General features: G+C 42.5%; 2 protein-coding genes across 7 annotated transcripts in view; both read left to right on the top strand.

The window, feature by feature from the left end:
* Nucleotides 1–8,227, top strand: part of LOC147010724 (sorting nexin-9-like) — a 47,930-nt gene extending 39,703 nt beyond the window's left edge. The window contains exons 15-17 of the mRNA XM_085860240.1: nt 4,554–4,668; nt 5,322–5,413; nt 7,249–8,227. Coding sequence (XP_085716366.1) covers nt 4,554–4,668; nt 5,322–5,413; nt 7,249–7,296 — 255 coding nt within the window. The 3' untranslated portion in view covers nt 7,297–8,227. The remainder of the gene's footprint in view (nt 1–4,553; nt 4,669–5,321; nt 5,414–7,248) is intronic.
* Nucleotides 8,228–14,811: 6,584 nt separating this feature from the next.
* The window catches only part of SYNJ1 (synaptojanin 1), a 120,392-nt gene continuing 112,620 nt past the window's right edge, over nt 14,812–22,583 (top strand). Inside the window, exon 1 of one of the 6 annotated variants that reach the window (XM_085860500.1) lies at nt 14,812–14,961. The gene's annotated coding sequence lies outside the window, so the exon portion shown is untranslated. The other 5 variants (XM_085860495.1, XM_085860499.1, XM_085860498.1 and 2 more) reach the window with 5 other exon arrangements.

The following is a 22,583-nucleotide window of genomic DNA, read 5'->3' as shown; positions in this document are numbered from 1 at the left end:
CTTTCAAGTCTCCGCAGATGTGCCAGTTGAAGTCATTGTACTTGATGGAATCAAGCAGCTGCCGCATAGTCTCATAGGTCTCTGTCATGCCGAACGCGTGAGCCAGTGGGACTGATGGTTTCTCGTTGCCATTGTGGAGCAAAACAGCCTTCAAGCTGTTCTTCCCCGAGTCGATGAAGAGGCGCCAGTCTGCAGGATCGTGATCACACCCAAGTTCTTTCAACAGACCGTTGATGTCACTGCAGAATGTCATCGTGTCTTCCATCTCAAAGAACTCAGCCATGTCTCTGTGACGTGCTCTGAACAAGGATATCTTGGTGTTAGGTTCAAGTAGATTCCACTGCTGCAGCCTTGATCCAAGCAGCTCTGCCTTCGCCTTTGACAGCGAGAGATCTCTTACAAGATCATTTAAGTCTCCCTGGTTCAGAAGGTGTGATTCTTGAGTGTCGGGTTCAAAAGGTTCATCATCACCATCCTCTTCACCACTGCTTACAGCTATGTTCTGATCAGCTGGAGGTGTTGGAACGGGATTCTCGTCATCATGAGGCACAGGTTTACGAGCAGAGACGCAGTCAACGTACTTGATGTGACCTTTATTCTTCTTGTTGAAGCCGGCGATGCTTGTGCAGCAGAAATAACAATCATCATGATGATTCTGCGGCTCACGCCATATCATGGGCACCGCAAATGGCATGCTCGCGCAAATGGCATGCTCGCGCGCTTGCCCACCAACCACTGAGTCAAGGTTGTGTGACAGCTTGTGCAGCAGATGTGTGGTGCCCAGCTCTGTTCTTGGTCCCCCACCTTACACCCGAAGTAGTGAAAGTAGGCGGCCTTCATTTTCACTGCTGTAGATATACTTCGCTGTTGATCTTTTTTGGTATACCGACCACAGACATAACAGAAGTTGTCAGGATGATTGGTACAGGAACGCCTACTCATCTTTATCTGAAAGAAAGAAATATAACACAAGTTAACAACAATTGTACGAAATAGACATGTTCAAGACATATGTAAATTTCATTGAAATCCTGACTTCTTGGCAATGGGAATATTTCTGTTCCTGAAAATCCTGACGTGATACAGCAAAACGGTTATGATTTTTGAAATCAGCGTACCCAAATTAGTCTTAATCACTTTACACATCTCCAGTAAAAATTTTTTTTTGAAATTTGTTGTTCAGTGTTATCTGTCCACCCAATTACTCGTCTTTAAGTTGTCCAAGTTATTTTTATTTTTTTATTTTTGGTAGAGAATAGACTACTGTCTTTGTCATACATAGTGGGTGTGTCATATATGCTTGTCTTGTGCTGTATCCTTGTAAACATCTTCTGTTTTGGTTTTCAATCTTCTTGCGTATGGCAGCTTGGTTGCCAGGTCGCTATCATTTTGTTGGGGTGTGACGATGCTGCCGATGCTGTGCCTTTCTACCAGTACACTGGTACTCGTGTCGCCGATCTCGGAAGGATGACAGGCTGGGTCAACCCCACCCGGTGTTAATTCAGTGGCCAACGGGACTCAAACTCAGGACCATAAGATCTCAAGCCACCACAAAGCCAACACAAGGCTCTGCTTTCCAAAAAAAAAACTGTCTGTATCCATATATACTAGCTGGGTTACCTGGTGTTGCGATATATATATATATATATATATATATATATATATATATATATATATATATATATATATATATATATATATATATATATATATATTTTTTTTTTGTGGGGGCCTAAAACACTTTGCTACATCAATTAAGGAATGGGGTTGGGAATCATTTAATATTACCTTTCATGGGGCTACAAAGACAGGCACTATAAAGTGATTTATTATTATGATCAATTTATTTTCAGTGAGAATGACGTGAGCTGTTCGGGTTAGGGTTAGATGGAACAGCTGATTTCCAAGCAGTTGGAAGATGACCCAGCACAAATTATAGGGTGAAAAGGGCAGAGGGGTGATGTGCAAGAGCAGCAGAGCAGGTTCTTGAGACTCGTGAACTGGTGCCGTCCGGTCCAGGTGCAGAATTGGTCGAAGGTTGCCAGAAACCCCTCCACCTTGCCAAGTGCAAAAGACAGAATCCAGGAGCAGTTGGGTACGACTGGGTAGAGTGGGTACAGAAAGCGAGGGATTGGGGTGATAATATTGGGAAGCTGTTAGGGTCGAGGCATCCTCCCTTCTCACAAGCAGAGTTGGCTCTGATGCCATTTTTTAGAGATGGAGGGAGGTGGGAGGTGGGAGGGGGGAGGAGCATACTCTGGACACATGCTTATAACAAGGTGCCATCACTTCTGTTAGTTGAATACAATATTTTTCTAATAGTTTTCCAAACTCTTGAGAGCCATCTTCTCCCATATATAATTCTGATTTATTATGTTGTTCTCCAACGGATAATTTAATAAAATAACAGAACCTACAAGGAGTATTTTATTTTATTTTTAAATTGTGTTTGGTGTATGGTTGATTTTTGGAAAAGCTGTGTGTCTCTTTTAAAGTCGGCGTATATCACGAACGGATGTTTTATGGATTTATTTTTAAAAGCTATGCTTGGACCTGCTTTTGGCATATCAATTACCGATGATTTATGGTTTGAGAAATATCTTTATAGTGTGAAAGAAATTGAGACATCTTTAACCGACAAATAGTTTACGGTTTACAATGCCCATCGTGGTTTTGAGATGCACAATATGAATTTTCCTCTGAACTGTCATAAAGAAGGCTGATGTGTTTCATCATTTTTATAGTTTTAATAGAAATGTTTATTATTTGAAGGAAGCTATATCTGCAATTTGAGAACGACTGCGAGGTGGGGAAGTTTACGCCGTCTCCCACCAGACTCCCTGGAATTTATAGGCCATCGCTCCAGATAACTCCGAAGCCGGCGGGTCGATTAATCGACCGTGAAACGCCAATATCTCGACCGCGTGGCGTAGGGTTAATTGTCCAGATCCAATATACCTAAGTAACCACGCAGTCTTGGCTCCAGGGGATTCACGCCCTCGGAACGTCTGGCCGAACCGGATCACTCTACCAGCTACGGTAGAGTATCAACTTCCACCTACAAACTCCGGCTCGGATGCAGTCAAGCGGGCCTGCCCAGGACGTTCCGGCTACGATGTACTGATTACCGGGGGTGAAAACCCATGTAAACTCAGATACGAACTATGCTGGACCAATACAAGAAGGGACAGAAATGGACTGGGAACTTTTCAAATAAATTTTATTTACAGTAAAAGACGAGAGAAGCGAGACTTAAAGTGAATATTCAATGCAAGTATTTATAATGGGCAAAAACACTTATGCAGTTCGACTTACAAGACGGGCCCAACACACTCAGACACGCACAATTGAAAAGAAAACCCAAGGTTCTTTATTCGACCCTCCAGCCGATGAGTGAGATGAGCTGGGGGTCAGAGTTTGGCTTGTACCTGGTCGTCGGAGGGAGGGCGTGCTCCACGATGCGGCACCTGACAAAGGTCGTTGGTCCGATCCCCAGTCGCACGTGGGGGACTTGAGGCCTATGGCGGAGTTTGGGTGGCGAATGATCGGGGTCCACAGAGGGGGGGGTCAGGGTCGCTCTGTCCTTGTAGAGGGCCAGCAGAGACACGTTCGCCGCTTCGATGGCCCTCTGCTGAACCCTCGTGACAGCAAAAACCCCTTCGTAACAGCAACGTTGACCTCCTGTGACCACGCTTCGTAATCGCCCCTCATAACCACACCTTCGTAACAGCAAAAAACCCTTAAGAACCCCTCAGAATTCTCGTGCAACCCACCAACAATTCCTCAGAGTGCTCTGGAATTTATGGACCTCCCTCAGTGTGGAGGTGCCTTGGTCAGCACACCTCGCTGGTCGCCTCTAATTGGCCAGGATCCTACGGGCAGGGTTTCGGCCATGCCAAGAGAAAGCCGCCCCTCTCCTCCACACGTGTTTGAGGAAGGTGGATGGTGGTGAAGCCACGGTTGCGTGTGGAACGTTCGTGGAAGCTGAGGACTGAGACCGCAAGGCCCCCCTCTCGGCAAGTCAAGGTACGAGCAGCAAACGGTGGTGATGTGTGCGTTGTGATGGGCAGGTGGTGAGATGTAATAACCGAACTATAAAAAAAAAAACATCACAACGCACATATGCGACTCTCCCACCAGACAAAAAGAAGGGACCTGTCTCACACGTACTTACCGGCATAACTAACTTTGGGACCTGAATGTTGAGTGCGCATGGTTTCCAGATTCATAACAATATGAATGTCTATTATTAGTTATGTAATACACCAGCACACAAACCTCACACAAGACAAATCCTGGTGAGGGTCTGCAATCTCATTTTTATATATATATATATATATATATATATATATATATATATATATATATATATATATATATATATATATATATATATATATATATATATCTTCTTTTTTGCAATGTAGTTCTTTCATGAATTTTCTTTTGTGCTGGACAGCATATTGGTTGATGTCAAGAGCTAAAATTCCTGATTTTTGTCTGCTTGTTTGCTTCTTTATCCTCATTTTATTGATTTATTTTGATTTGTCCAGTCGGTAGTGGACAAGGTGAAGGATTGTGATCGACTCCTCCAGGCCAACAAATTACTACCGACTGACAAACCTGGCATAATGCACCGGGCCTGCACAATGGGACAAGCACTGGGAGGTGAGCAATTTCAAATGGCAGATATAATGACTTGGTGTTACTTGTAACATTGCTACAAAAGTTCAAGCCTTCTTTACGATGCCTCAGTGTTACGTCTGCCGTGGAAGGAGGTTATGGTTTCACCCCTTTCTGCTGTCTCTGTTTGTGTGCAGGATATCTCAAAAAGTTGTGGATGGATTCGGATGAAATTTGGTGGACAGATTGGGTTTGTGACAAGGACGAACGGATTCGATTTTGGTGAAGATCTGAATCCGGATAGTAGAATTTCTTTTGGGATTCTTCACCATTGAGAGATTGGGCCAAAAATTATATTTATATATATATATATATATATATATATATATATATATATATATATATATATATATATATATATATATATATATATATATATATATATATATATATATGATCTCAAGTTGTGGACGGATTTCGACGAAACTTGGTGGACATGTTGGGTGTGCGACAAGGAAGAAATGATTCGATTCTGGTGAAGATCTAAATCAGGATCTGGATATGAGAATTATTTGATTTTGAAAGTGATTCTTAATTGAGAGATGGGGCCAAAAACGACATACAACATGATTGAGTTTGTCTGCTGAATTATATAATTAGCACCAGTGTTGTTTTGCTGTTGTCTGTGCTTCATGCAGCTGAAATTGGCGAATTTCACGTGAACCGAGTCCATCATTACAGGGAGTCTCTACGCTTGCTGCTCTATCAGCAAATCCAAACTCACCAAAAGGTGGGAATATGTACACAGTGTACCGTACACCCCCTCCCCCTTCCCCCTCACTCCCTCCATTCCCCGTTCCCAATCAAACTGTGTGCAGTGTTCGTGGACGCAGATTGTTAATCCGAATGTCCAAAATAGCTGTGGGAAAGGGCAGGCAAACGAAATGTGTTTGACAAATTGAGTGCATGTGTGAGATTGCATCTATTGAAAAAACACCCGGGAGGAGATATTTGTCCTTTTTGTGGGGGGGGGGGTGATTGGGTGATTGTTTGCTTTACTGACTGAAGCTTATTTAATTCGTTCTGTGTTGGAAATCGAATTTTGGCTGAATCAGCATTTTTGTTTTCTGCAAATACCCTCTTTCTTGCTTGTTTAGGTGAGAGGAGGTTTAGGTAGTGCTACTTTTCCGATGATGGCATTGTGCCAATCCCAAGTTGCCTTTAACCATTAAAAGTCAGTGTATGAATTACCGTCACATCTACACAAGGACAGGTGAAGCTGCCATGTTACCCGTCTCCACTCCCCACCCCCTCCCAGAAGGTAATTGATAAGTCAGCAGAGTTTTGCTGAACAATGTAGTGTTGACATGTTAATTACATTGAAGTTTGCTCAATTTTCAAAAGCTTGTATTCGGAGTCTTCTATCATTGCCTCCAGGTGGTTTTGAACTCTCAACTAATGTGATGCCAGCCTGGTATCTTTAAAATAGTCTTCCATGCTCACTGAATATTTGCATTTGAGATTTTATTTTCTGGTTTTAAGTCTCATGGAAGGGCTGTCGCACAAATCGCACACTCGCATGCAGACAGACACGAGACACCACAAGACTTGATATCAGAGAAGCACGGCCTTGGGGGAAGTTCCCGGTACTGCCAAGAACACACTGGGTGCCAGCCTGCTTTTCTCTTCACAATCAGCATGAATTCTTCAGGAGAAATGTCCTTCCCCAAGGAATGACACCCATGGAACTATTCCTTTTAGGTTAAATGTTCCGTGTTTGTCATCTCGTTGTCCTTTCCTTTGTTTTTTATCTTGCCAAAACGAAGTTTTTGCAAGATATGTTAGTCAGCTTGTATGCTTTTTTTTTTTTGTCTGTAATGACGTATAAAAAAATTCTGCAGAGCACAGTTATCATTGGAAATTTTTGTAACTTCACATATCAGAGGCCTATAGAGGTCCCTTTCAGCGCATAAAACTTTGAAGGTCAAGGTCACTTTGTCGCAAATCAGAGGAGTCGATGAAACCCTTATTTTTTGAGTAATTTTGATCGGATTGTCTTCAAACTTCATGGGAATATAGTTCATGGTCTGGCGCTCAGCTGATTAATTTTTGGTGGCGATTGGCCTTGACCTTCATGGTTAGCACCTAAGGTCAAACATATTTGACCCCAAGGTCAAATTTTCAAGTTTTAGGAAACATATCGTGTCGTACCTCAAATTGAACACCTCTGAGTGCTTTCTAGATATGTCAAGCTTGATACATTATGACGTCATTTGGTGACGTTATGAGGCAAACGCATATTTTTCATGGTTACTCTGTAGAACGATTCTCATCGAAATCTCTCGTAGGCAGATATTCCTCAAGGAGTCGCTCCTGGTGGATAGCAGCTCTGTTCACCTCAGTGAGACCTTAAAGAAGTCACACGTGGTCACCTTTTGGCAAGATACGGGTCACCCTGCGGGTGACATTGGTTTATTTTTCCTTTGTTCAGATGCTATTTTAAAATTAATTAAATAACCAGCCAACATCTTGGTTTCCGTTCAGTTGTCTTTTAGAACTTTTGCTGACATTCTTCCCATTGTACATCATTATAAACGGCTGTATGTACGCGTGTGTGTTTTACAGATTGCTGAACAGCTTCATGAAGCTTATTCCCACTTTGATTCCACATAGTCTTTGTTCACCGTTATCCTTTCTGAGCGGTTCTCGTTTTCTCGTGAAACAATACAAACTGTATTCTGTGTACGTAAGTGAAAGATTGCTTCTTACAAAGTTCCCAGCAACAATGGCATTTATAAATGATCCTTGACTTGATTCACCATGAAATCTGCTTGAGTTTTGCAGCACAACTGACCGAGAGCCTTTGTATTCGATGGAAAGTCCTGCACCAACACTTGACTCTCTTTCTGGTTGCTATTTCCGAAGCGTATTTCTGTACGGTTACAGTCTTTTGCCAAAAACCGTTTTCACTGGTGAAGTGAAATTCCTTCATATATTCCAACGTTTAATTCATTTTGTGAAACGTCTTGAATGATCTGCTTTAAATGTACCGTATTTGCATATTTCTATTTTTCGTACTCCTGACATGTAAATTTCCTGTCGTTCTTCTCCATTTCTGGCTGGGTTAGATTTCTCTCGAGGTATATTGTTACAATTGTTTTTTTTTTTTTTCATTTTGAGAAACATTAATTCAAACTTTATTGTGAAGGATGAGGGAAGATTTGATTTGATATTTTTTTGTGTGTTTGTTTTTCAAGGGCAGCTGCACTCTTGTCAGAAATGCAAACAATATTTGGCAGAAGATCATTCGAGCCAATTATGGTGATTGTGGTGATGCTTCTTTTATATCACGACGGCCTTGACTGGGCTGGTCAAGTTGACGAGTTTCTCAGTTGAAAATGCTATTTTGTTCTTGCTACTTGGCTCATCCAGGAAGTCAAAAGATTTGCAAACAGATCAATGCAAATCTTTTTTCTGTAACTCACTTGAGCATTATAGGTCTGAGTGAATGTCAAATAAAACTTGTATAATCAATATAGTATTATAATGAGTATCTACAGCACTGCTATTTTCTATGTCGATACCATTAAATGTAACAATCTGATTCCTATTGGTCATTGGTTCTTTAAAAAAAATAAATTTTTACACACGACCAGTCAGGAGTTTTAGAACAGCCCCATTTTCCAGTTTTTACTGAAATTTAAGCAGTTCAAGTCCAGTGAATAACCTGAAATGGTGCAAAGCTAAGCGGTAAATTGCCAGAGGTTAAAAAAAGTTTAGGTTACCAAAAACTGAAAAATAATGTAACTTTCAGAGTTGTTAAAAAAGGCCCTTTTCAGGGAACAAGTAATGGGTTAGCAATTGCAGCTGTTCTGCAGCATTAGAAGTAAATTAAGCCTTGAAAGTTGATGCAAACAATTGTTACAGGTGTCTCAACTTTTGTTGATTTGATACAAACCCTCTGTCTGTATAAAAGCAGTGTTGGAACAGTGTGTTGCTTCACCCTCTGAAGCATTTTGACAATATTGCACTGCAGGAAGTAGTATATTGCTATCATAATGGTGAGAAAAAGACAATTGACAAAGGAAGATGGACAGACCATTAATTATTTATATAATTACTAAAACTCTCATTGGGCGGTGGCTAGACTACCGTTTTTCTCAGGTTTTCCGTCTGTCTGTATGTCTGTGTTTGTAATGGACAGCTCTGGAGGCTCGAGGTATCAACCGATTTTGATGAAACTTGACTGGTAGGTTCATACTAGGATGTAGTTGTATGCTTTTGAGCACCGTTGCTATGGACGCCACTGTTGCAGAGCAATGGGACTTTGAAATTTTTGAATTTTTTTTTTTTTTTTTTAGGAAAATCAAAAATCTGCTTCCGTGCTTTTATGCACACTATAATCAACCTCTTTGTCAAAAACATTCAGCCCGATCCGTCAAAAACTGTATGACTAGTATGCAATTATATTACTATATGCTTTCACCCGAACGTTCGCGTTGGGATTCCCTAACATAGGGTTAGGGAATCGAACACAAATGATGAATGGACAGTTGCTAGTCATGTTCCTATATGGAACAACGAATGGCAAAAATGCCATCTGATGTGTTCTTTTATCTACATATTTCAAATTCGCCTGAGTCTAGCGACCACCCATGTCGCCTCGCAGCTCGTCTTGTATGTATGTATGTATGTATGTATGTATATGTTCCCAAAATACAGCCAAAACGGTACATGAAAGCGCAAAATTTTTCGGCCCTCCTTACTCACCATTCTCCTGTAGTTTCATTGTGTGCAGTATCAAGTTTCGTTCAAATCGGGCAACGAAAAAAATTATTAAAAATTAAATTCCAGATTCAGTCAAGTCCTCATCGGGAGAATTTGATCGATGCAAACAACCTCAGCGGTAGAGTTCGCTGGAGCTATCTTTTTCTCTTTCTTTTTTCTTGAAATGATTTATTTTAAAACCTCAAACATTTAGTATAGACAAAATGATTTATTTTTAAGCATAAAATAAACATCGCCATTTTCATCTAATACTTCCGTGTTCATTAATAAATAAAATTGTGTTTCGAAGATAACTCACAATTTATTCGACTTTTTCTTTTGTCCGTTTTTTTTTTTTTCACATTGACGCGCAATCTCAAGTTTCGTTCAAATTGGGCAACGAAAAAAATTATTAAAAAATCAATTCCAAATTCAGTCAAGTACTCTTTGGGATTATTTGATCAATTCAAACAAATTCAGTGGTATAGTTTGCTGGAGCTATCTTTTTTTTTTTATCAACCGCCGTCCCAATGGGTTCACGGGTCGTCTCGTAACCCTTAAGTGAAGGTCTTTCCTTTTGAGAAATTGCAAAGAAAGCCAAGGTGTCAGTGAGTACAGTTTCCTACACCATCAAAAGGCACTTGGAAACTGACAGGAAGAGGTCTGACAGACCCAAAGCCACAACACAATCAGAAGACAAGTTTCTGATAGTCAACAGGTTGCGTGAAAGGCGGCTCACAAGACAGCAGCTTCAAGCACAGCTGTTGAGGTTAGTAAGGAAGTGAACTCGTTGAAGTAAGGAAGTCTTAGCTTCAACTGTGAAGAGAAGACTTCGAGCTGCAGGTTTGACAGGTCGAGTGGCAGTAAGAAAGCCATTGCTAAGATGGCAAAATAAGAAAGAGGTTTGCCTGGGCCATGAAGCACCGCCAGTGGACTACTGAAAACTGGAAGGTCTTATGGACCGATTCATCAAAATTTGAAATCTTTGGTTCATCACGCAGGGTTTTTGTACGCCGTCGAATAGGTCAAAGGATGGTTCCTCAGTGTGTGACACCAACTGTCAAACATGGAGGAGGAAGTGTGATGATCTGGGGCTCTTTTGCTGGATCCAGAGTCGGCGACTTGCACAGAGTGACTGGCACCCTGAACCAAAAGGTCTACCACAGCATTTTGCAGCGCCATGCAATACCCTCTGGTCTATGCCTCGTTTGTCAGGGGTTCATCCTACAGCAAGATAACGAGCGAAAACATACCTCCACGCTATGTCAGAACTACCTTCAAAGAAAAGAACAAGACAGTAGGCTTCAAATCATGGAATGGCCAGTACAATCTCCAGACTTAAACCCCATGGAGCTGTTTTGGGATGAACTGGACAGAAGGGTGAAAGCAAAGCAACTTACAAGTGCAACACATTTGTGGGAACTTCTGCAACAGTGTTGGGAAGAACTTTCTGAACAATATTTGATTTCCATTGTGGAGAGAATGTCACAAGTATGTTCGGCTGTTATATCTGCAAAATGTGGCTACTTTGATGAGTCAAACATTTAGATTAAATATTGTTCAACAAAACGATTCCATGATTTCTTTTTTTTTTTATCTGCAATTGTTTATTTGTTCTGTGCTTTAATTTCAGAGTGCATTGAAACATTAAACTGCTTAAATTTCAGCAAAAACTGGAAAAATGGGGGTGTTCTAAAACTTCTTACCGGTAGTGTATATTTTTTATTGCTCCAAGGGAGGACTGCTGGTGAAATAAATTGTAGTTACCTGTGCCCGGTAAAGGCAATTGTGCCAATGCAGCCCCTGCAAGTACCCCCTGTCCCAACTTGCATCATACCACTTGTCCGCTCATTACAATGGAAGGAAAAGAAAGGTGATGTAGATGTACATATATGTTCACCTTATGGAAGCATACCAACATTTGTGTTTGAGTTGTGGGGTTTAATTTATTTTATTAGTTGGAGGAGAGATGAGGAATTGATAATTATTGTCTATCTTTCACTAATGGATGAAATCAACAGGACTTTTAAAGAGAGAGAGTTTGATTCGGCCATGATGATGAACTCAAGTTTTTTTTATGAATTTATTTTGCTCCGATGAAGGGAGGGTTAATGCCTGAAACATCAGCTTCTTGCTTCCCAGAGTGGTAACCATACCTCGATCAACGGTTTGTCTATTTCATCCACTGTTGTACTTCTACACCCATACAGATCAACACTCGCCTTCACCAGCAGGACGAATTAATTTCCACCACCCTACCTGGCAAGCTGTCCCACCTGCTAATCCTTGAAATTAATAAATTACCACCTTGTTCTGACTCGATTCTCAACCACAGAAGTTAGGTAGAGAGCTGTGATTTAATGATTTGTAAGAAGTGAATGTTAAGGGTGAAAACGTTAACTTTGATTAATTTCCTTTTCCATCGGTTGAAACTTGATAGATTTATCCAATGGTGAAAGCTGCTCGTTCACTCTGAGACAATTGGTCTGACGTTGTGCAGTTTGTGACATCCATGAATGTTTTGACATTCCTGACATTTGGGAGGTTTTATTTGGAAGGTGTTCATGAAACTTGGAATTGCAAATGAAAATCGCTTATCGAAACGAAATGAAATTTCGCGGTTTAAACTGGTTATCCCCAAAAAGGCTTATCCTCGGTTGGTTTTGGATGTAGGCTAATCCTCCTGATGCTGCATTTAGCTTCTTCTCGAGCCTCATGTTCCTGCACACACCTGTTTGTAGTCGGTGTTGAGGGACAGCCAGTTGCAGTGCTATCGGAACAGTTGCACAGTCATTCATTGGGAAACGTTTTATGACAAATGTGAGTTCCCTTACAAGTAAGTTAAATGCAGGATGAGGCCATCAGGCCCTTGTGGAGTCTGTGTAACGGTTGCTCATCAATGGTTGTTTGTCTGTGCTCTACCTTTTTAGATCCTCGTGGAGGATCTCTAAGTTTTACTCACGTTGTTCTTCTTGTGGACTTTTTTGTTTCACAGCCAACATTTTTCATCGAAACTTCCTGAAACTTGGCATATATATATATATATATATATATATATATATATATATATATATATATATATATATATATATATATATATATATATATATATATATATATATATATATATATATATATATATATATGTAAAAATACCCTGCGCAGACAGTAACCATCTCCGATTTTGAAAATTCCTCCAAGTAAAAAAGTTATGACGTCAAAATATCTCCGCTAATGGAAATCGCCGAAAATTTTTTTTTATCTCAAACGAGGCAAGCTTTTTGAATTCTGCTTGCGGGAATCAAACAGGGCATTAGCAGAGATGAATTACCGCACATATGATACATCACTATAATGTCATATCAATATTTGTGACGTCATTCCTATTTTTTGACATTTTTTGTTTCACAACCCAGAGTTTTCATAGGATCTTCGTGAAACTTGCCATGTATATGCAGAAAGCCCACGCGCAGGCAGTAACCATCTCCGATTTTGGAAATTCTTCCGAGAAAAAAAGTTGACATCATAATATCGCCGCTAATGAAAATCGCCTATACCATTATCTCGGAAACTAGGCAAGCCGTTTGAATATTGTTTGCGGGAATCAAGCCGGGCATTAGCACAGATAATTTATCGCAAACCTGATACATCACAATGACGTCATATTCGTTTTTATGACGTCATCATTAAGAGGGCGAGGATCTTAGCTCATTTGAGCTTGTTTTTTTTTCTGCCAATGTACGAGAATTTTTGGAATTAAATTTGCCTCGATAATGGGAATACAAAGCCTGTGGCTAATTTTATTTAACCTTGACCTAATTTAAGGTCATGACCCAATTATCGCCATTTTAATATTTTTCACCATAACTCGACTCGGGTTTGTCAGATCAAAACGAAGTTGCCCTCCATAAATAGCTTAGAGCAAGGCGCAGCTACACTTAATTTACATCATACCCCTCTGAATTAAATGTCAAGGTTAAATGGTGGTCTGAATAAAAGAACGTTTTTTTTTTTTTTGTCTGCTCAATTTTGTGAATGAGGCTCACAGCTGAAAGACTGCTTGGCCTTCTAAAATGTTCTTGCATCATAATGGTGAACAACCTGCATTGAAGTTGTGTATCTGATATTTCATTTGTGTCCTTGACCTATTTTTTTTTCCCGATTGTGACCGAATTAACAAAAAATACCTTATTCATCATAACTTAAATAATTTTGCTCCGATTTTTATGACGTTGAGCTTTATGGATAGTTTGTAGATGGGGACACATTTTCTTTATTTACACTCTATCTCGAAATGTTGAAGGTCAGGGTCATATTGTGGTCCAAAAAAAAGTTTGCCATCATTGGGATAAGCCAGGGGAGAGAAGGCGACCGCGAAGAAATATCAGCCTCCCCTGGTCGGGCTGGTTGGGAGATGCTTACCTTTGGTGATCGCTTTATGATCGCAAAGATGTTTTAAAAAAAAAAAAATTCGGATGTTTGGTCGCGATTAATTATTTTTTGAACCGCTGACGTCACAGACTCAGTGCAAACGCTCAAACCATTACACCATCAAGTCTGGTTTATTATTTACGACGGAATTGTAACGTACATTGTATTACTTCCAGACCCGCTAACATGTAAAGGGTTTGACTCGTTCGAGCGACCGTTTTTAGTCGAGGAGGGCGGTGATTAAAATCATTCAAATATAAATTATAACCTGTAAAACTGTAAAAGGGAATGGATCTTCTTCTTCTTCATCGGCATCATCATCATGGGCATCATCATCATGGGCATCATCATCATCGGCATCATCATTATCATCGTCGTCATCATCATCATCGTCGTCATCATCATCATCATTGGCATCATCATCATCGTCGTCATCATCATCGTCGTCATCATCATTGGCATCATCATCATCGTCATCATCATCGGCATCATCATCATCGTCATTGTCATCATCATCATCGTCGTCGTCGTCATCATCGTCGTCATCATCATCTCCATCATCATCATCGTCATCATCATCATCATCATCATCATGAACCTCCTTTCAACATGAGTATTATAATAAGACTTTGGAGACTTTTGTTCAAAGGGTGACGGATTATTATTTTTCTTGACTTCAGAATTGTTGCTGTGGTGGATTGTACATAGGCGGTGTATAATTAGAATGGCTTCAAGCTCCTTTTCCTTTTTTAAAATTTATTCTCCGTTCTCATGCATGTAATTATATACAGCAAGCGTTAGTTAAACTGAAGATTCTATGAAATAAGTGAAGTTTTTAATTTTTTTTGTTTTTTAACTCGGGTACTGCATTGAAAGGATTTGCGGCCGGGCGGTTTTCATAGTTCCTTATTCATGCTGCTGAACGAAAATATTTCCTTTCCTTATATTTAGTGCAAAACAGTTTTTTCTTTTTATAAAATGGTTCTGAAACAAAACCATTGGTTAAATGTAAGAAATGCCGGTGTGTTCACAGCATGGGATATAAAACATGGAAACAGCGGTCTGCGTTTTCATGAGTTCATACACTCCCTTGGTTGCCTGAAGTGGGCGCACGGTGGGCGCCGCAGCCTGAGGTACCCGGTATGTTTTGAGGAACCGACGTCCTTTTAGTTGTTTATTCTTCCTGTTTCATCAATGTCGTTCGTGTGTGATTTGTGATGTTATTGCGGGTTCTTTTTAAAGTCCAATGATCTGTGCTTCTGCTGCTTGTTTGAGGAACAGAAGAGCGAATTTTGCAGCATTTTTGAAGGTTGTTGTTTCCGTTCGTCAGAATTGATGTTTATTATTTTCCTCCATTATCTGTTCGTCATCGTCATGGAAAACCCAAACATCTGTGACCGAGCGGTGGGTTTTGTTCTGCGGTCCGAGTCCGATCAAACGAAAATTGTGATGGAATGATAGGGGAGGAGTATAATAATGGGCTTGAATTTTTGGGGAGGGGGGGTTCACATTGTGGGGTGGGGGATGATGTTTGACATGTTTCTGGGGGAGGTATGTGAATTTTGCCATCGTTTCAATGGTGGCTTTTTATTTATTTTAATTTATTAAAAAAAATTTTGGGGGTGGGGTGTGATCCCTCGCAGGGGGCGGGGATTTGTTGGGTAATTTCGAGGCGGTGGGGGATTTGAATTGTGGGGTTGTTTCGATGTGAGAGAAGGGCTTGAATAATGGGGTGGATTCGAGGAAGGAGGGTGGGCTTAAATTGTGGGGTGGATTCGAGGAAGGAGGGGTGGGCTTAAATTGTGGGGTGGATTCGAGGATGGAGGGGTGGGCTTGAATTGTGGTGTGGATTCTTGGAGGGGGTGGGCTTGAATTGTGGGGTGGATTCTCGGAGGGAGGGGTGGGCTTGAATTGTGGGGTGGATTCTAGGAGGGAGGGGTGGGCTTGAATTGTGGGGTGGATTCTAGGAGGGAGGGGTGGGCTTGAATTGTGGGGTGGATTCTAGGAGCGAGGGGTGGGCTTGAATTGTGGGGTGGATTCTAGGAGGGAGGGTGGGCTTGAATTGTGGGGTGGATTCTAGGAGGGAGGGGTGGGCTTGAATTGTGGGGTGGATTCTAGGAGGGAGGGGTGGGCTTGAATTGTGGGGTGGATTCTAGGAGGGAGGGTGGGCTTGAATTGTGGGGTGGATTCTAGGAGGGAGGGGTGGGCTTGAATTGTGGGGTGGATTCTAGGGGGGAGGGGTGGGCTTGAATTGTGGGGTGGATTCTAGGAGGGAGGGGTGGGCTTGAATTGTGGGGTGGATTCTAGGAGGGAGGGGTGGGCTTGAATTGTGGGGTGGATTCTAGGAGGGAGGGGTGGGCTTGAATTGTGAGGTGGATTCTAGGAGGGAGGGGTGGGCTTGAATTGTGGGGTGGATTCTAAGAGGGAGGGGTGGGCTTGAATTGTGGGGTGGATTCTAAGAGGGAGGGGTGGGCTTGAATTGTGGGGTGGATTCTAAGAGGGAGGGGTGGGCTTGAATTGTGGTGTGGATTCTTGGAGGGGGGGGTTGGTGGGCTTGAATTGTGGGGTGGATTCTCGGAGGGGGATGGGCTTGACTTGGGTGGATTCTAGGAGGGAGGGGTGGGCTTGAATTGTGGGGTGGATTCTAGGAGGGAGGGGTGGGGTTGAATTGTGGGGTGGATTCTAGGAGGGAGGTAGTGGGTGGGGTGGATTCTAGGAGGGAGGGTGTGGGTGGGCTTGAATTGTGGGGTGGATTCTAGGAGGGAGGGAGGGTGTGGGTGGGCTTGAATTGTGGGGTGGATTCTAGGAGGGAGGGAGGGTGTGGGTGGGCTTGAATTGTGGGGTGGATCGTAGGGGGGGGGGTGTGGGTGGGCTTGAATTGTGGGGTGGATTCTAGGAGGGAGGGAGGGTGTGGGTGGGCTTGAATTGTGGGGTGGATTCTAGGAGGGAGGGTGTGGGTGGGCTTGACTTGTGGGGTGGATTCTTGGAGGGAGGGGGTGGGCTTGAATTGTGGGGTGGATTCTAGGAGGGAGGGGTGGGCTTGAATTGTGGGGTGGATTCTAGGAGGGAGGGAGTGAGCTTGAATTGTGGGGTGGATTCTTGGAGGGAGGGATGGCCTTGAATTGTGGGGTGGATTATAGGAGGGAGGGGTGGCCTTGAATTGTGGGGTGGATTCTAGGTTGCGGGTGGGCTTGAATTGTGGGGTGGATTCTAGGAGGGAGGGGTGGCCTTGAATTGTGGGGTGGATTCTAGGAGGGAGGGAGGTGGTGGGCTGGAATTGTGGGGTGGATTCGAGTTGCGTGGAGGGGTTCATTTGTTGGGTGATTTCCAGAAGGAGGTGGGGGTGCTTGAATTGAGGTTGGCTTGAATTGTGGGGTAGTTTCTCGGAGGGAGAGGTGGGCTTGAATTGAGATCATGGCTGTGATCGGAGGGGATCTGAATGGACATGTTGGGGCATTTTTTAGAAGGATATGCAGGTGTGCATGGTGGGTCAGGTTTTGGAGTTAGAAATGCTGGAGGTGAAGGAATACTTGAGTTTGGGGATGCTTTTGATATGATCTGCACCACAATGTTTAAGAAAAGGCTGAGCAGACTGATCACTTATGAGTCAGAGGTATAAAGAGCCAGGTGGACTACTTTCTCGTTAGGTGATTAGATAGGAAGTTGGTTCAGGATGTGAAAACAATAGGTGGAGAAGAATGTGCCTTACAACATTGGTTGCTTGTGTGTGATGTGAAGTTAAGTTTGAGCAGGGAAAAGGGGAAACCTTGCGTCTTGAGGAGAAGAGTATGGAAACTAATATCAGAATGTAAAGGAAAATCTATATCGGGAAATGAATCTTGGAACCCCTATGGTAGGAGAGGATGGAGAGAGTTGTTGGACCTCTTTAAAAGATGGGCTGCTGCGTGCTACTGAAAAGACATGTGGCTGGTCGAAGAGCCCAGCTGGATTTGAGGCTACAAGATGGTGGAATAATGAGGTGGATATGGTGATTCAAGAAAAAAGAAAACTGTTTAGGATTTGGAAAAAGGGAGGGGATAAGGAGGAATACTTAGTGCCAAAACTTTGGGCAAGAAGGGAAGTTTACAAGGCTAAAAAAAATTAGTACAGGATTTTAGAGTAATGTGTTAAGTAATGCAGATAGTAGAGGGAAGATATTTAGAGATAGTGGAATAGAGGGGATATCAAAGCAAATGATCGGTCAAAATAATGCTCATAGGAGAACAATGTGTGAAGGATGATATGGGAAATGTACTGGTTGACCATGGGGAGATTAGAAATGCTTGAAATTACTATGAGCAACTGCTAAATGAGGAGCTCCCTTTGAGCAGGGATATTCTGGAGGCAGTCGAGCCAGTGCAGGGCCCACCTTTCGAGATGAGGAATGAATGGGTAAAGAAAGCCATCGATGAAATGAAGAATATTAAAGCGGCGGGCAGCACTGGTATTGTTGCAGTGATGCTGAAGGCATCTGGTGATATTGGAGTGAATTTAATTCCATGCGTACCTGTTTGGCATCAAGTTAGACTCGATGACTGACCATAGGACATTGGAGGTGATATACTTGCAGAGGTCCAAGCTGTGTGCCAGGATCAATACACTAGAATACAGGTATAAGGGGGTTAGGTGTAGATTCATGGAAGCTACCATTGTAGATGCCCATAGCTTCCTCAGATGTCCATGGCCATAGCATCTACCATTGTATATGCCCATAGCTTAATGGACGCTATCATTGTAGATGCCCACAGATTAATGGAGCCTGTGGGCATCTACCATTGTTGGCAAGACAAGTATTGCGGATGCTCTGTCGAGACTTTTTAAAGGTGAACAAGACCCAATAATCTTCACAGGAGAAGGAAGCTTTATTTTGTCTGATTTGTGGCTCCACACTCAACACCTGAAACGATGATGAGCAGAAAGGTAGAGAGATTCACACACAGACGGCTCGTTAAATGATCTCAGACAAAGTATCAAGGCTGGATATGGGAGAACTGCCCACATAAGACATATGTAGCCATGTGAGATGAGCTATGCACAATTGGAGACTGTGTTCTTTGAGGCCACTGGATTGTGGTGTCACGGAAGTTGAGACCAAGATTGGTGATGTTGGTACGTGAAGGTCATTTGGGAATTGTCAGTACCAAACAGAACTTGTAGACAAATTGTGGTATCTCGGAATGGAGAAAGACGTGAAGAAATTCATCAAATCCTGCCAGGAGTGCCGTATTGTTATGAATTTGGAAGCCTTGTGCACACAGACATTCAGGTCCTCAAAGCTCAGTTATTTCAATAAGTAAATGTGGATAGATAGCTCCCTTTCCCTTGTTTAATGGGTAATTAAATGTTCATGCGCTGCGAAGTTATTTTGATAGTTAGGATTTTTATAGCAACAATAACTACAACGACACCTGCCTTCGCTTCCTCCCACCATCCTACACCGACGCCATTGCCTACGTACGTGGGCGGAGTTCACGAGGACCTGACGTCGCTCTTGCCCAATCAGGGAGATGCGAGCGAGTTCCCCGACGGTCGACCAATAGGCGCAGGCCACGCACAAGGAACCGCGCCCGAGAAGACGACTAAGGAAGAGAACAATCTGCACTCCGTCTTCTCGAGCGCGTGTTCTGGTTCTCTTGACATCTCGTCACTGGCGCTGGTCTGAGGACATCTCGTCGCTGATGCTGGTCTGCATCTGGCGGCCCTGGTCTGTCTTCTGGCGACCGGAGCTCCGGGAGGGAGGTGGACGCCCAGCTGCGCGCTCGCGGCCAGGTAGCCTGCCATGTTCTCGCCCCCTCAGCTCGACTTCCCTCCGAGCCGAAGGGATAATAAAGACCATTTTGGGTCCGTTTCTTTTGGGTGTGCATCTGTCTGTGGGCCCATCTTTAAGTAGGAACTGTTAAGTGCTTTTTGCCTTGTACATACTGCATTTCTTATAGTTGGATAACTCTGCCCTTTATGTGTTCCCTCCCCACCTATTGTAAATAAAGATCCATTTGTTGAATGTATCAGCTCGTTTCTGTGTTTTCTTCATTGTTTGAACATGGTGTGTGTTGGGGAATTTAAAAAGGCCGTTGCTGCTGTAGAAGTACATTTGGACCGACGGGACCTCGGCAACCATCCGCTCGGGTTACGCGTGCACGGAAACGACTCGTCCCGTTCGAGCCCCATCAAGGTTGTTTGTTCCCCAAATGCACCAGACCTGGTGCGAAGTAAATTGCTACCAGAAAGGCCATGGGAAGATGTCGCGGTAGATTTATTTTTTTTTTTTGTTATTATTTGGGGGGGGGGATTCCCTACTATATCGTGTTGGTGCAAGTCATGATTTATTTTGGGTATGTCTTCATGAGGTTCACTACGGCAGAGAAACTAGTGACTGCGAGGAATGGTATGCCATTCACTCTGTATTCTGACAATGGCCTGCAGTTAATTTGTGAGACTTTTGTAGACTTCATGAAAGCTATGGACGAGCGTCTATCACCATCATGTGATCGTGCACCAAAGTGGCCGCAGGCAAATAGCGAAGTAGAACGTCAAGTGGATGAAGCAAGCTGAAGGGAAGGACTGGAAAAAGGCAATGTTGTATGTTGCTGCATACGGAGCAACACCTCATTTTACCACAGGGAAAATGCCGGCAGAGCTGTTTGGAATAAAAATGTGCACAAAGATGCCTGAACTGACATGTCTTTGCTGACCAAGAGATTCACCACAGTGACACTGAGAAGGAATCAGCTTTATCTTGGCTGTCTGATCATTGTCGACATCATGCTGAAACGATTGACGCAGTGCCGGGAAGTACTGTCAAATTGAGACTGGTGTTCGGTTAAAGTTGACGCACCCTTTCTTCCAGATCTTGCCCAATTGTTTCCATGACTCAAAGCAGGGTGATGATAAAGTTACCAGATGGGTGGAGTTTGTCATGACAAAAATAGACCAGTCATCGAGAAGTATCACTGTCGTAATGTTCTTGATATGCTGAATCTTGAGACTAACGGAGTTCAAGAGAAAGGTCAACTGATGGTCGAGCAACAGAGGGCAGTGTGGCATTGAGGAGATGGGGCACAGATGGTTCCAGAGACGGATGATTCACCTTAACTACTGAACTGAGTTCCACAGGTCGAGATTGCAGGGAGACCACGAGGTTCAGAGGTATCGTGGATAGACATACTGCACTGAGTCAAGGGGGGGGGGGTGTATCGTTGTAATCTCGATCTGCAAGTCGACCACAGGAGGAGAGGAGAATTCCAAGAAAGTACCGAGATTTAAATTCATTGATAAAGGATCATGACTTTTGTGATTGCAACAATTTCGTTTGGGAGGTAAAATGCAATAGGAAAGTCCATAATTTGATGATGGTCGAACATATTGAAACCTTTTTCCCTCCATTAACTTTAAGGTTGAGAGCCTCTGCCCAAAATTTCCACAAGGTTAGAGTTCACGTTTTAACTCAAGTTCTTGTCTTGGGGTAAAGGCCAAGTTTGGAAGTGATGAGAGACATGTTGAATTTCATTGTTTGAGTTTGTTAATAATTGAACCCTGGGAGGGTGGGTCATTGCGACGGATGCCACATTGAGGCACTCACCAGCCTGGCGTGAACGGCTGAGCTCAAATGTTATGCCTTTGATCAATGATTCCCTGTAATTTTATTACCTCAGTCACCAAAGGAGGATGGAGGTTGTTTTTACGTCTGTCTGTTTGTCTGTTTTACGGATTTGGACCAATTTTGGTGGACCAGTTAGGTGCGTGACAAGGACTAATTGATTCAAATTTGGTGCACATTTGGATATGCTGGGTTTTTATTATTTTATTATTATTATTTTATTTTTTTTCCAAGTGACTTTTCTCCATTGAAAGGGCCAAAAACGATACACAGTAAGTGACAAAACTTGGTGGACGAGTTGGTTATGTGAAAAGAACAAGCCAATTCGAGTTTGGTTCATGTCTGGATGCAGATCTGGCCTATCTGTGTGATACAAAACGTAAACTGTTCAGCCTTGGAAGGGGGCGGGGGGGTATGCGCTCGACCGAGTGTCGTTCTAGTTGTTGCATGCTGTTTGCTCTTTGGTGATTTGATTGTTGCTTTTGCTGATTCGTTTCTCAATCACCCGTAAATGACACCAACCGAAAGGTTGACTATCATGTAAATCGGTGGGTAAAATGTATGTGAGCGATTTTTTTTTTTTTTTTTATTTATTTTTTTTTTTTTATTATTTATTTATTTATTTACCCAAAGGAAGATATGTCGAAATAAAATGTGGTTAAAATGCCAATAAATTGGGTACGTCGATAAAGCTCTTGAATATATATATATATTTTGACTACCTTTTCTGACTACCTTTTTTTTTGACTACCTTTTCGGTTTTGAACGTTTTGACGTGCTCGATAAAATCATGATGCGACTGCTTCTGTTTCAGTTAACGATGATTTATGAGTCTTTTGTTGCATGTTTCTGTCCCCTTTCTGATTTCTTTTTCAGGAACTTGTAATGTGCGCACCAAGGTTAACATTCTTGTCATGGCATAATTGAAGGTAGAGCCTATTGTGAGGCCCCTTACTTGGTTGTACATGTACATTGTATGTGTGTGTACATTTATACAAGATATCTGCTTGTGACGAATGGTAAAAGGCAATTACCTGGTGGTGGGGCTACAGTTGGACTCGACAAACAGGAAAGTGGGTAAGTGAGCAGGGGAAGAAATATGGGAACTTGTAAGTGAAGGGTTGGGTTTATGGGGGAAGAAAATAATTGCAGGTTGGGATGTGGG

The sequence above is a fragment of the Eptatretus burgeri genome, chromosome 16, assembly GCF_056783735.1.
Source record: "Eptatretus burgeri isolate ZD-2024b chromosome 16, Ebu_testis_v1, whole genome shotgun sequence".
Taxonomy (NCBI): Eukaryota; Metazoa; Chordata; class Myxini; order Myxiniformes; family Myxinidae; genus Eptatretus; species Eptatretus burgeri.
This window is presented reverse-complemented; position numbering and strand designations above follow the sequence as displayed.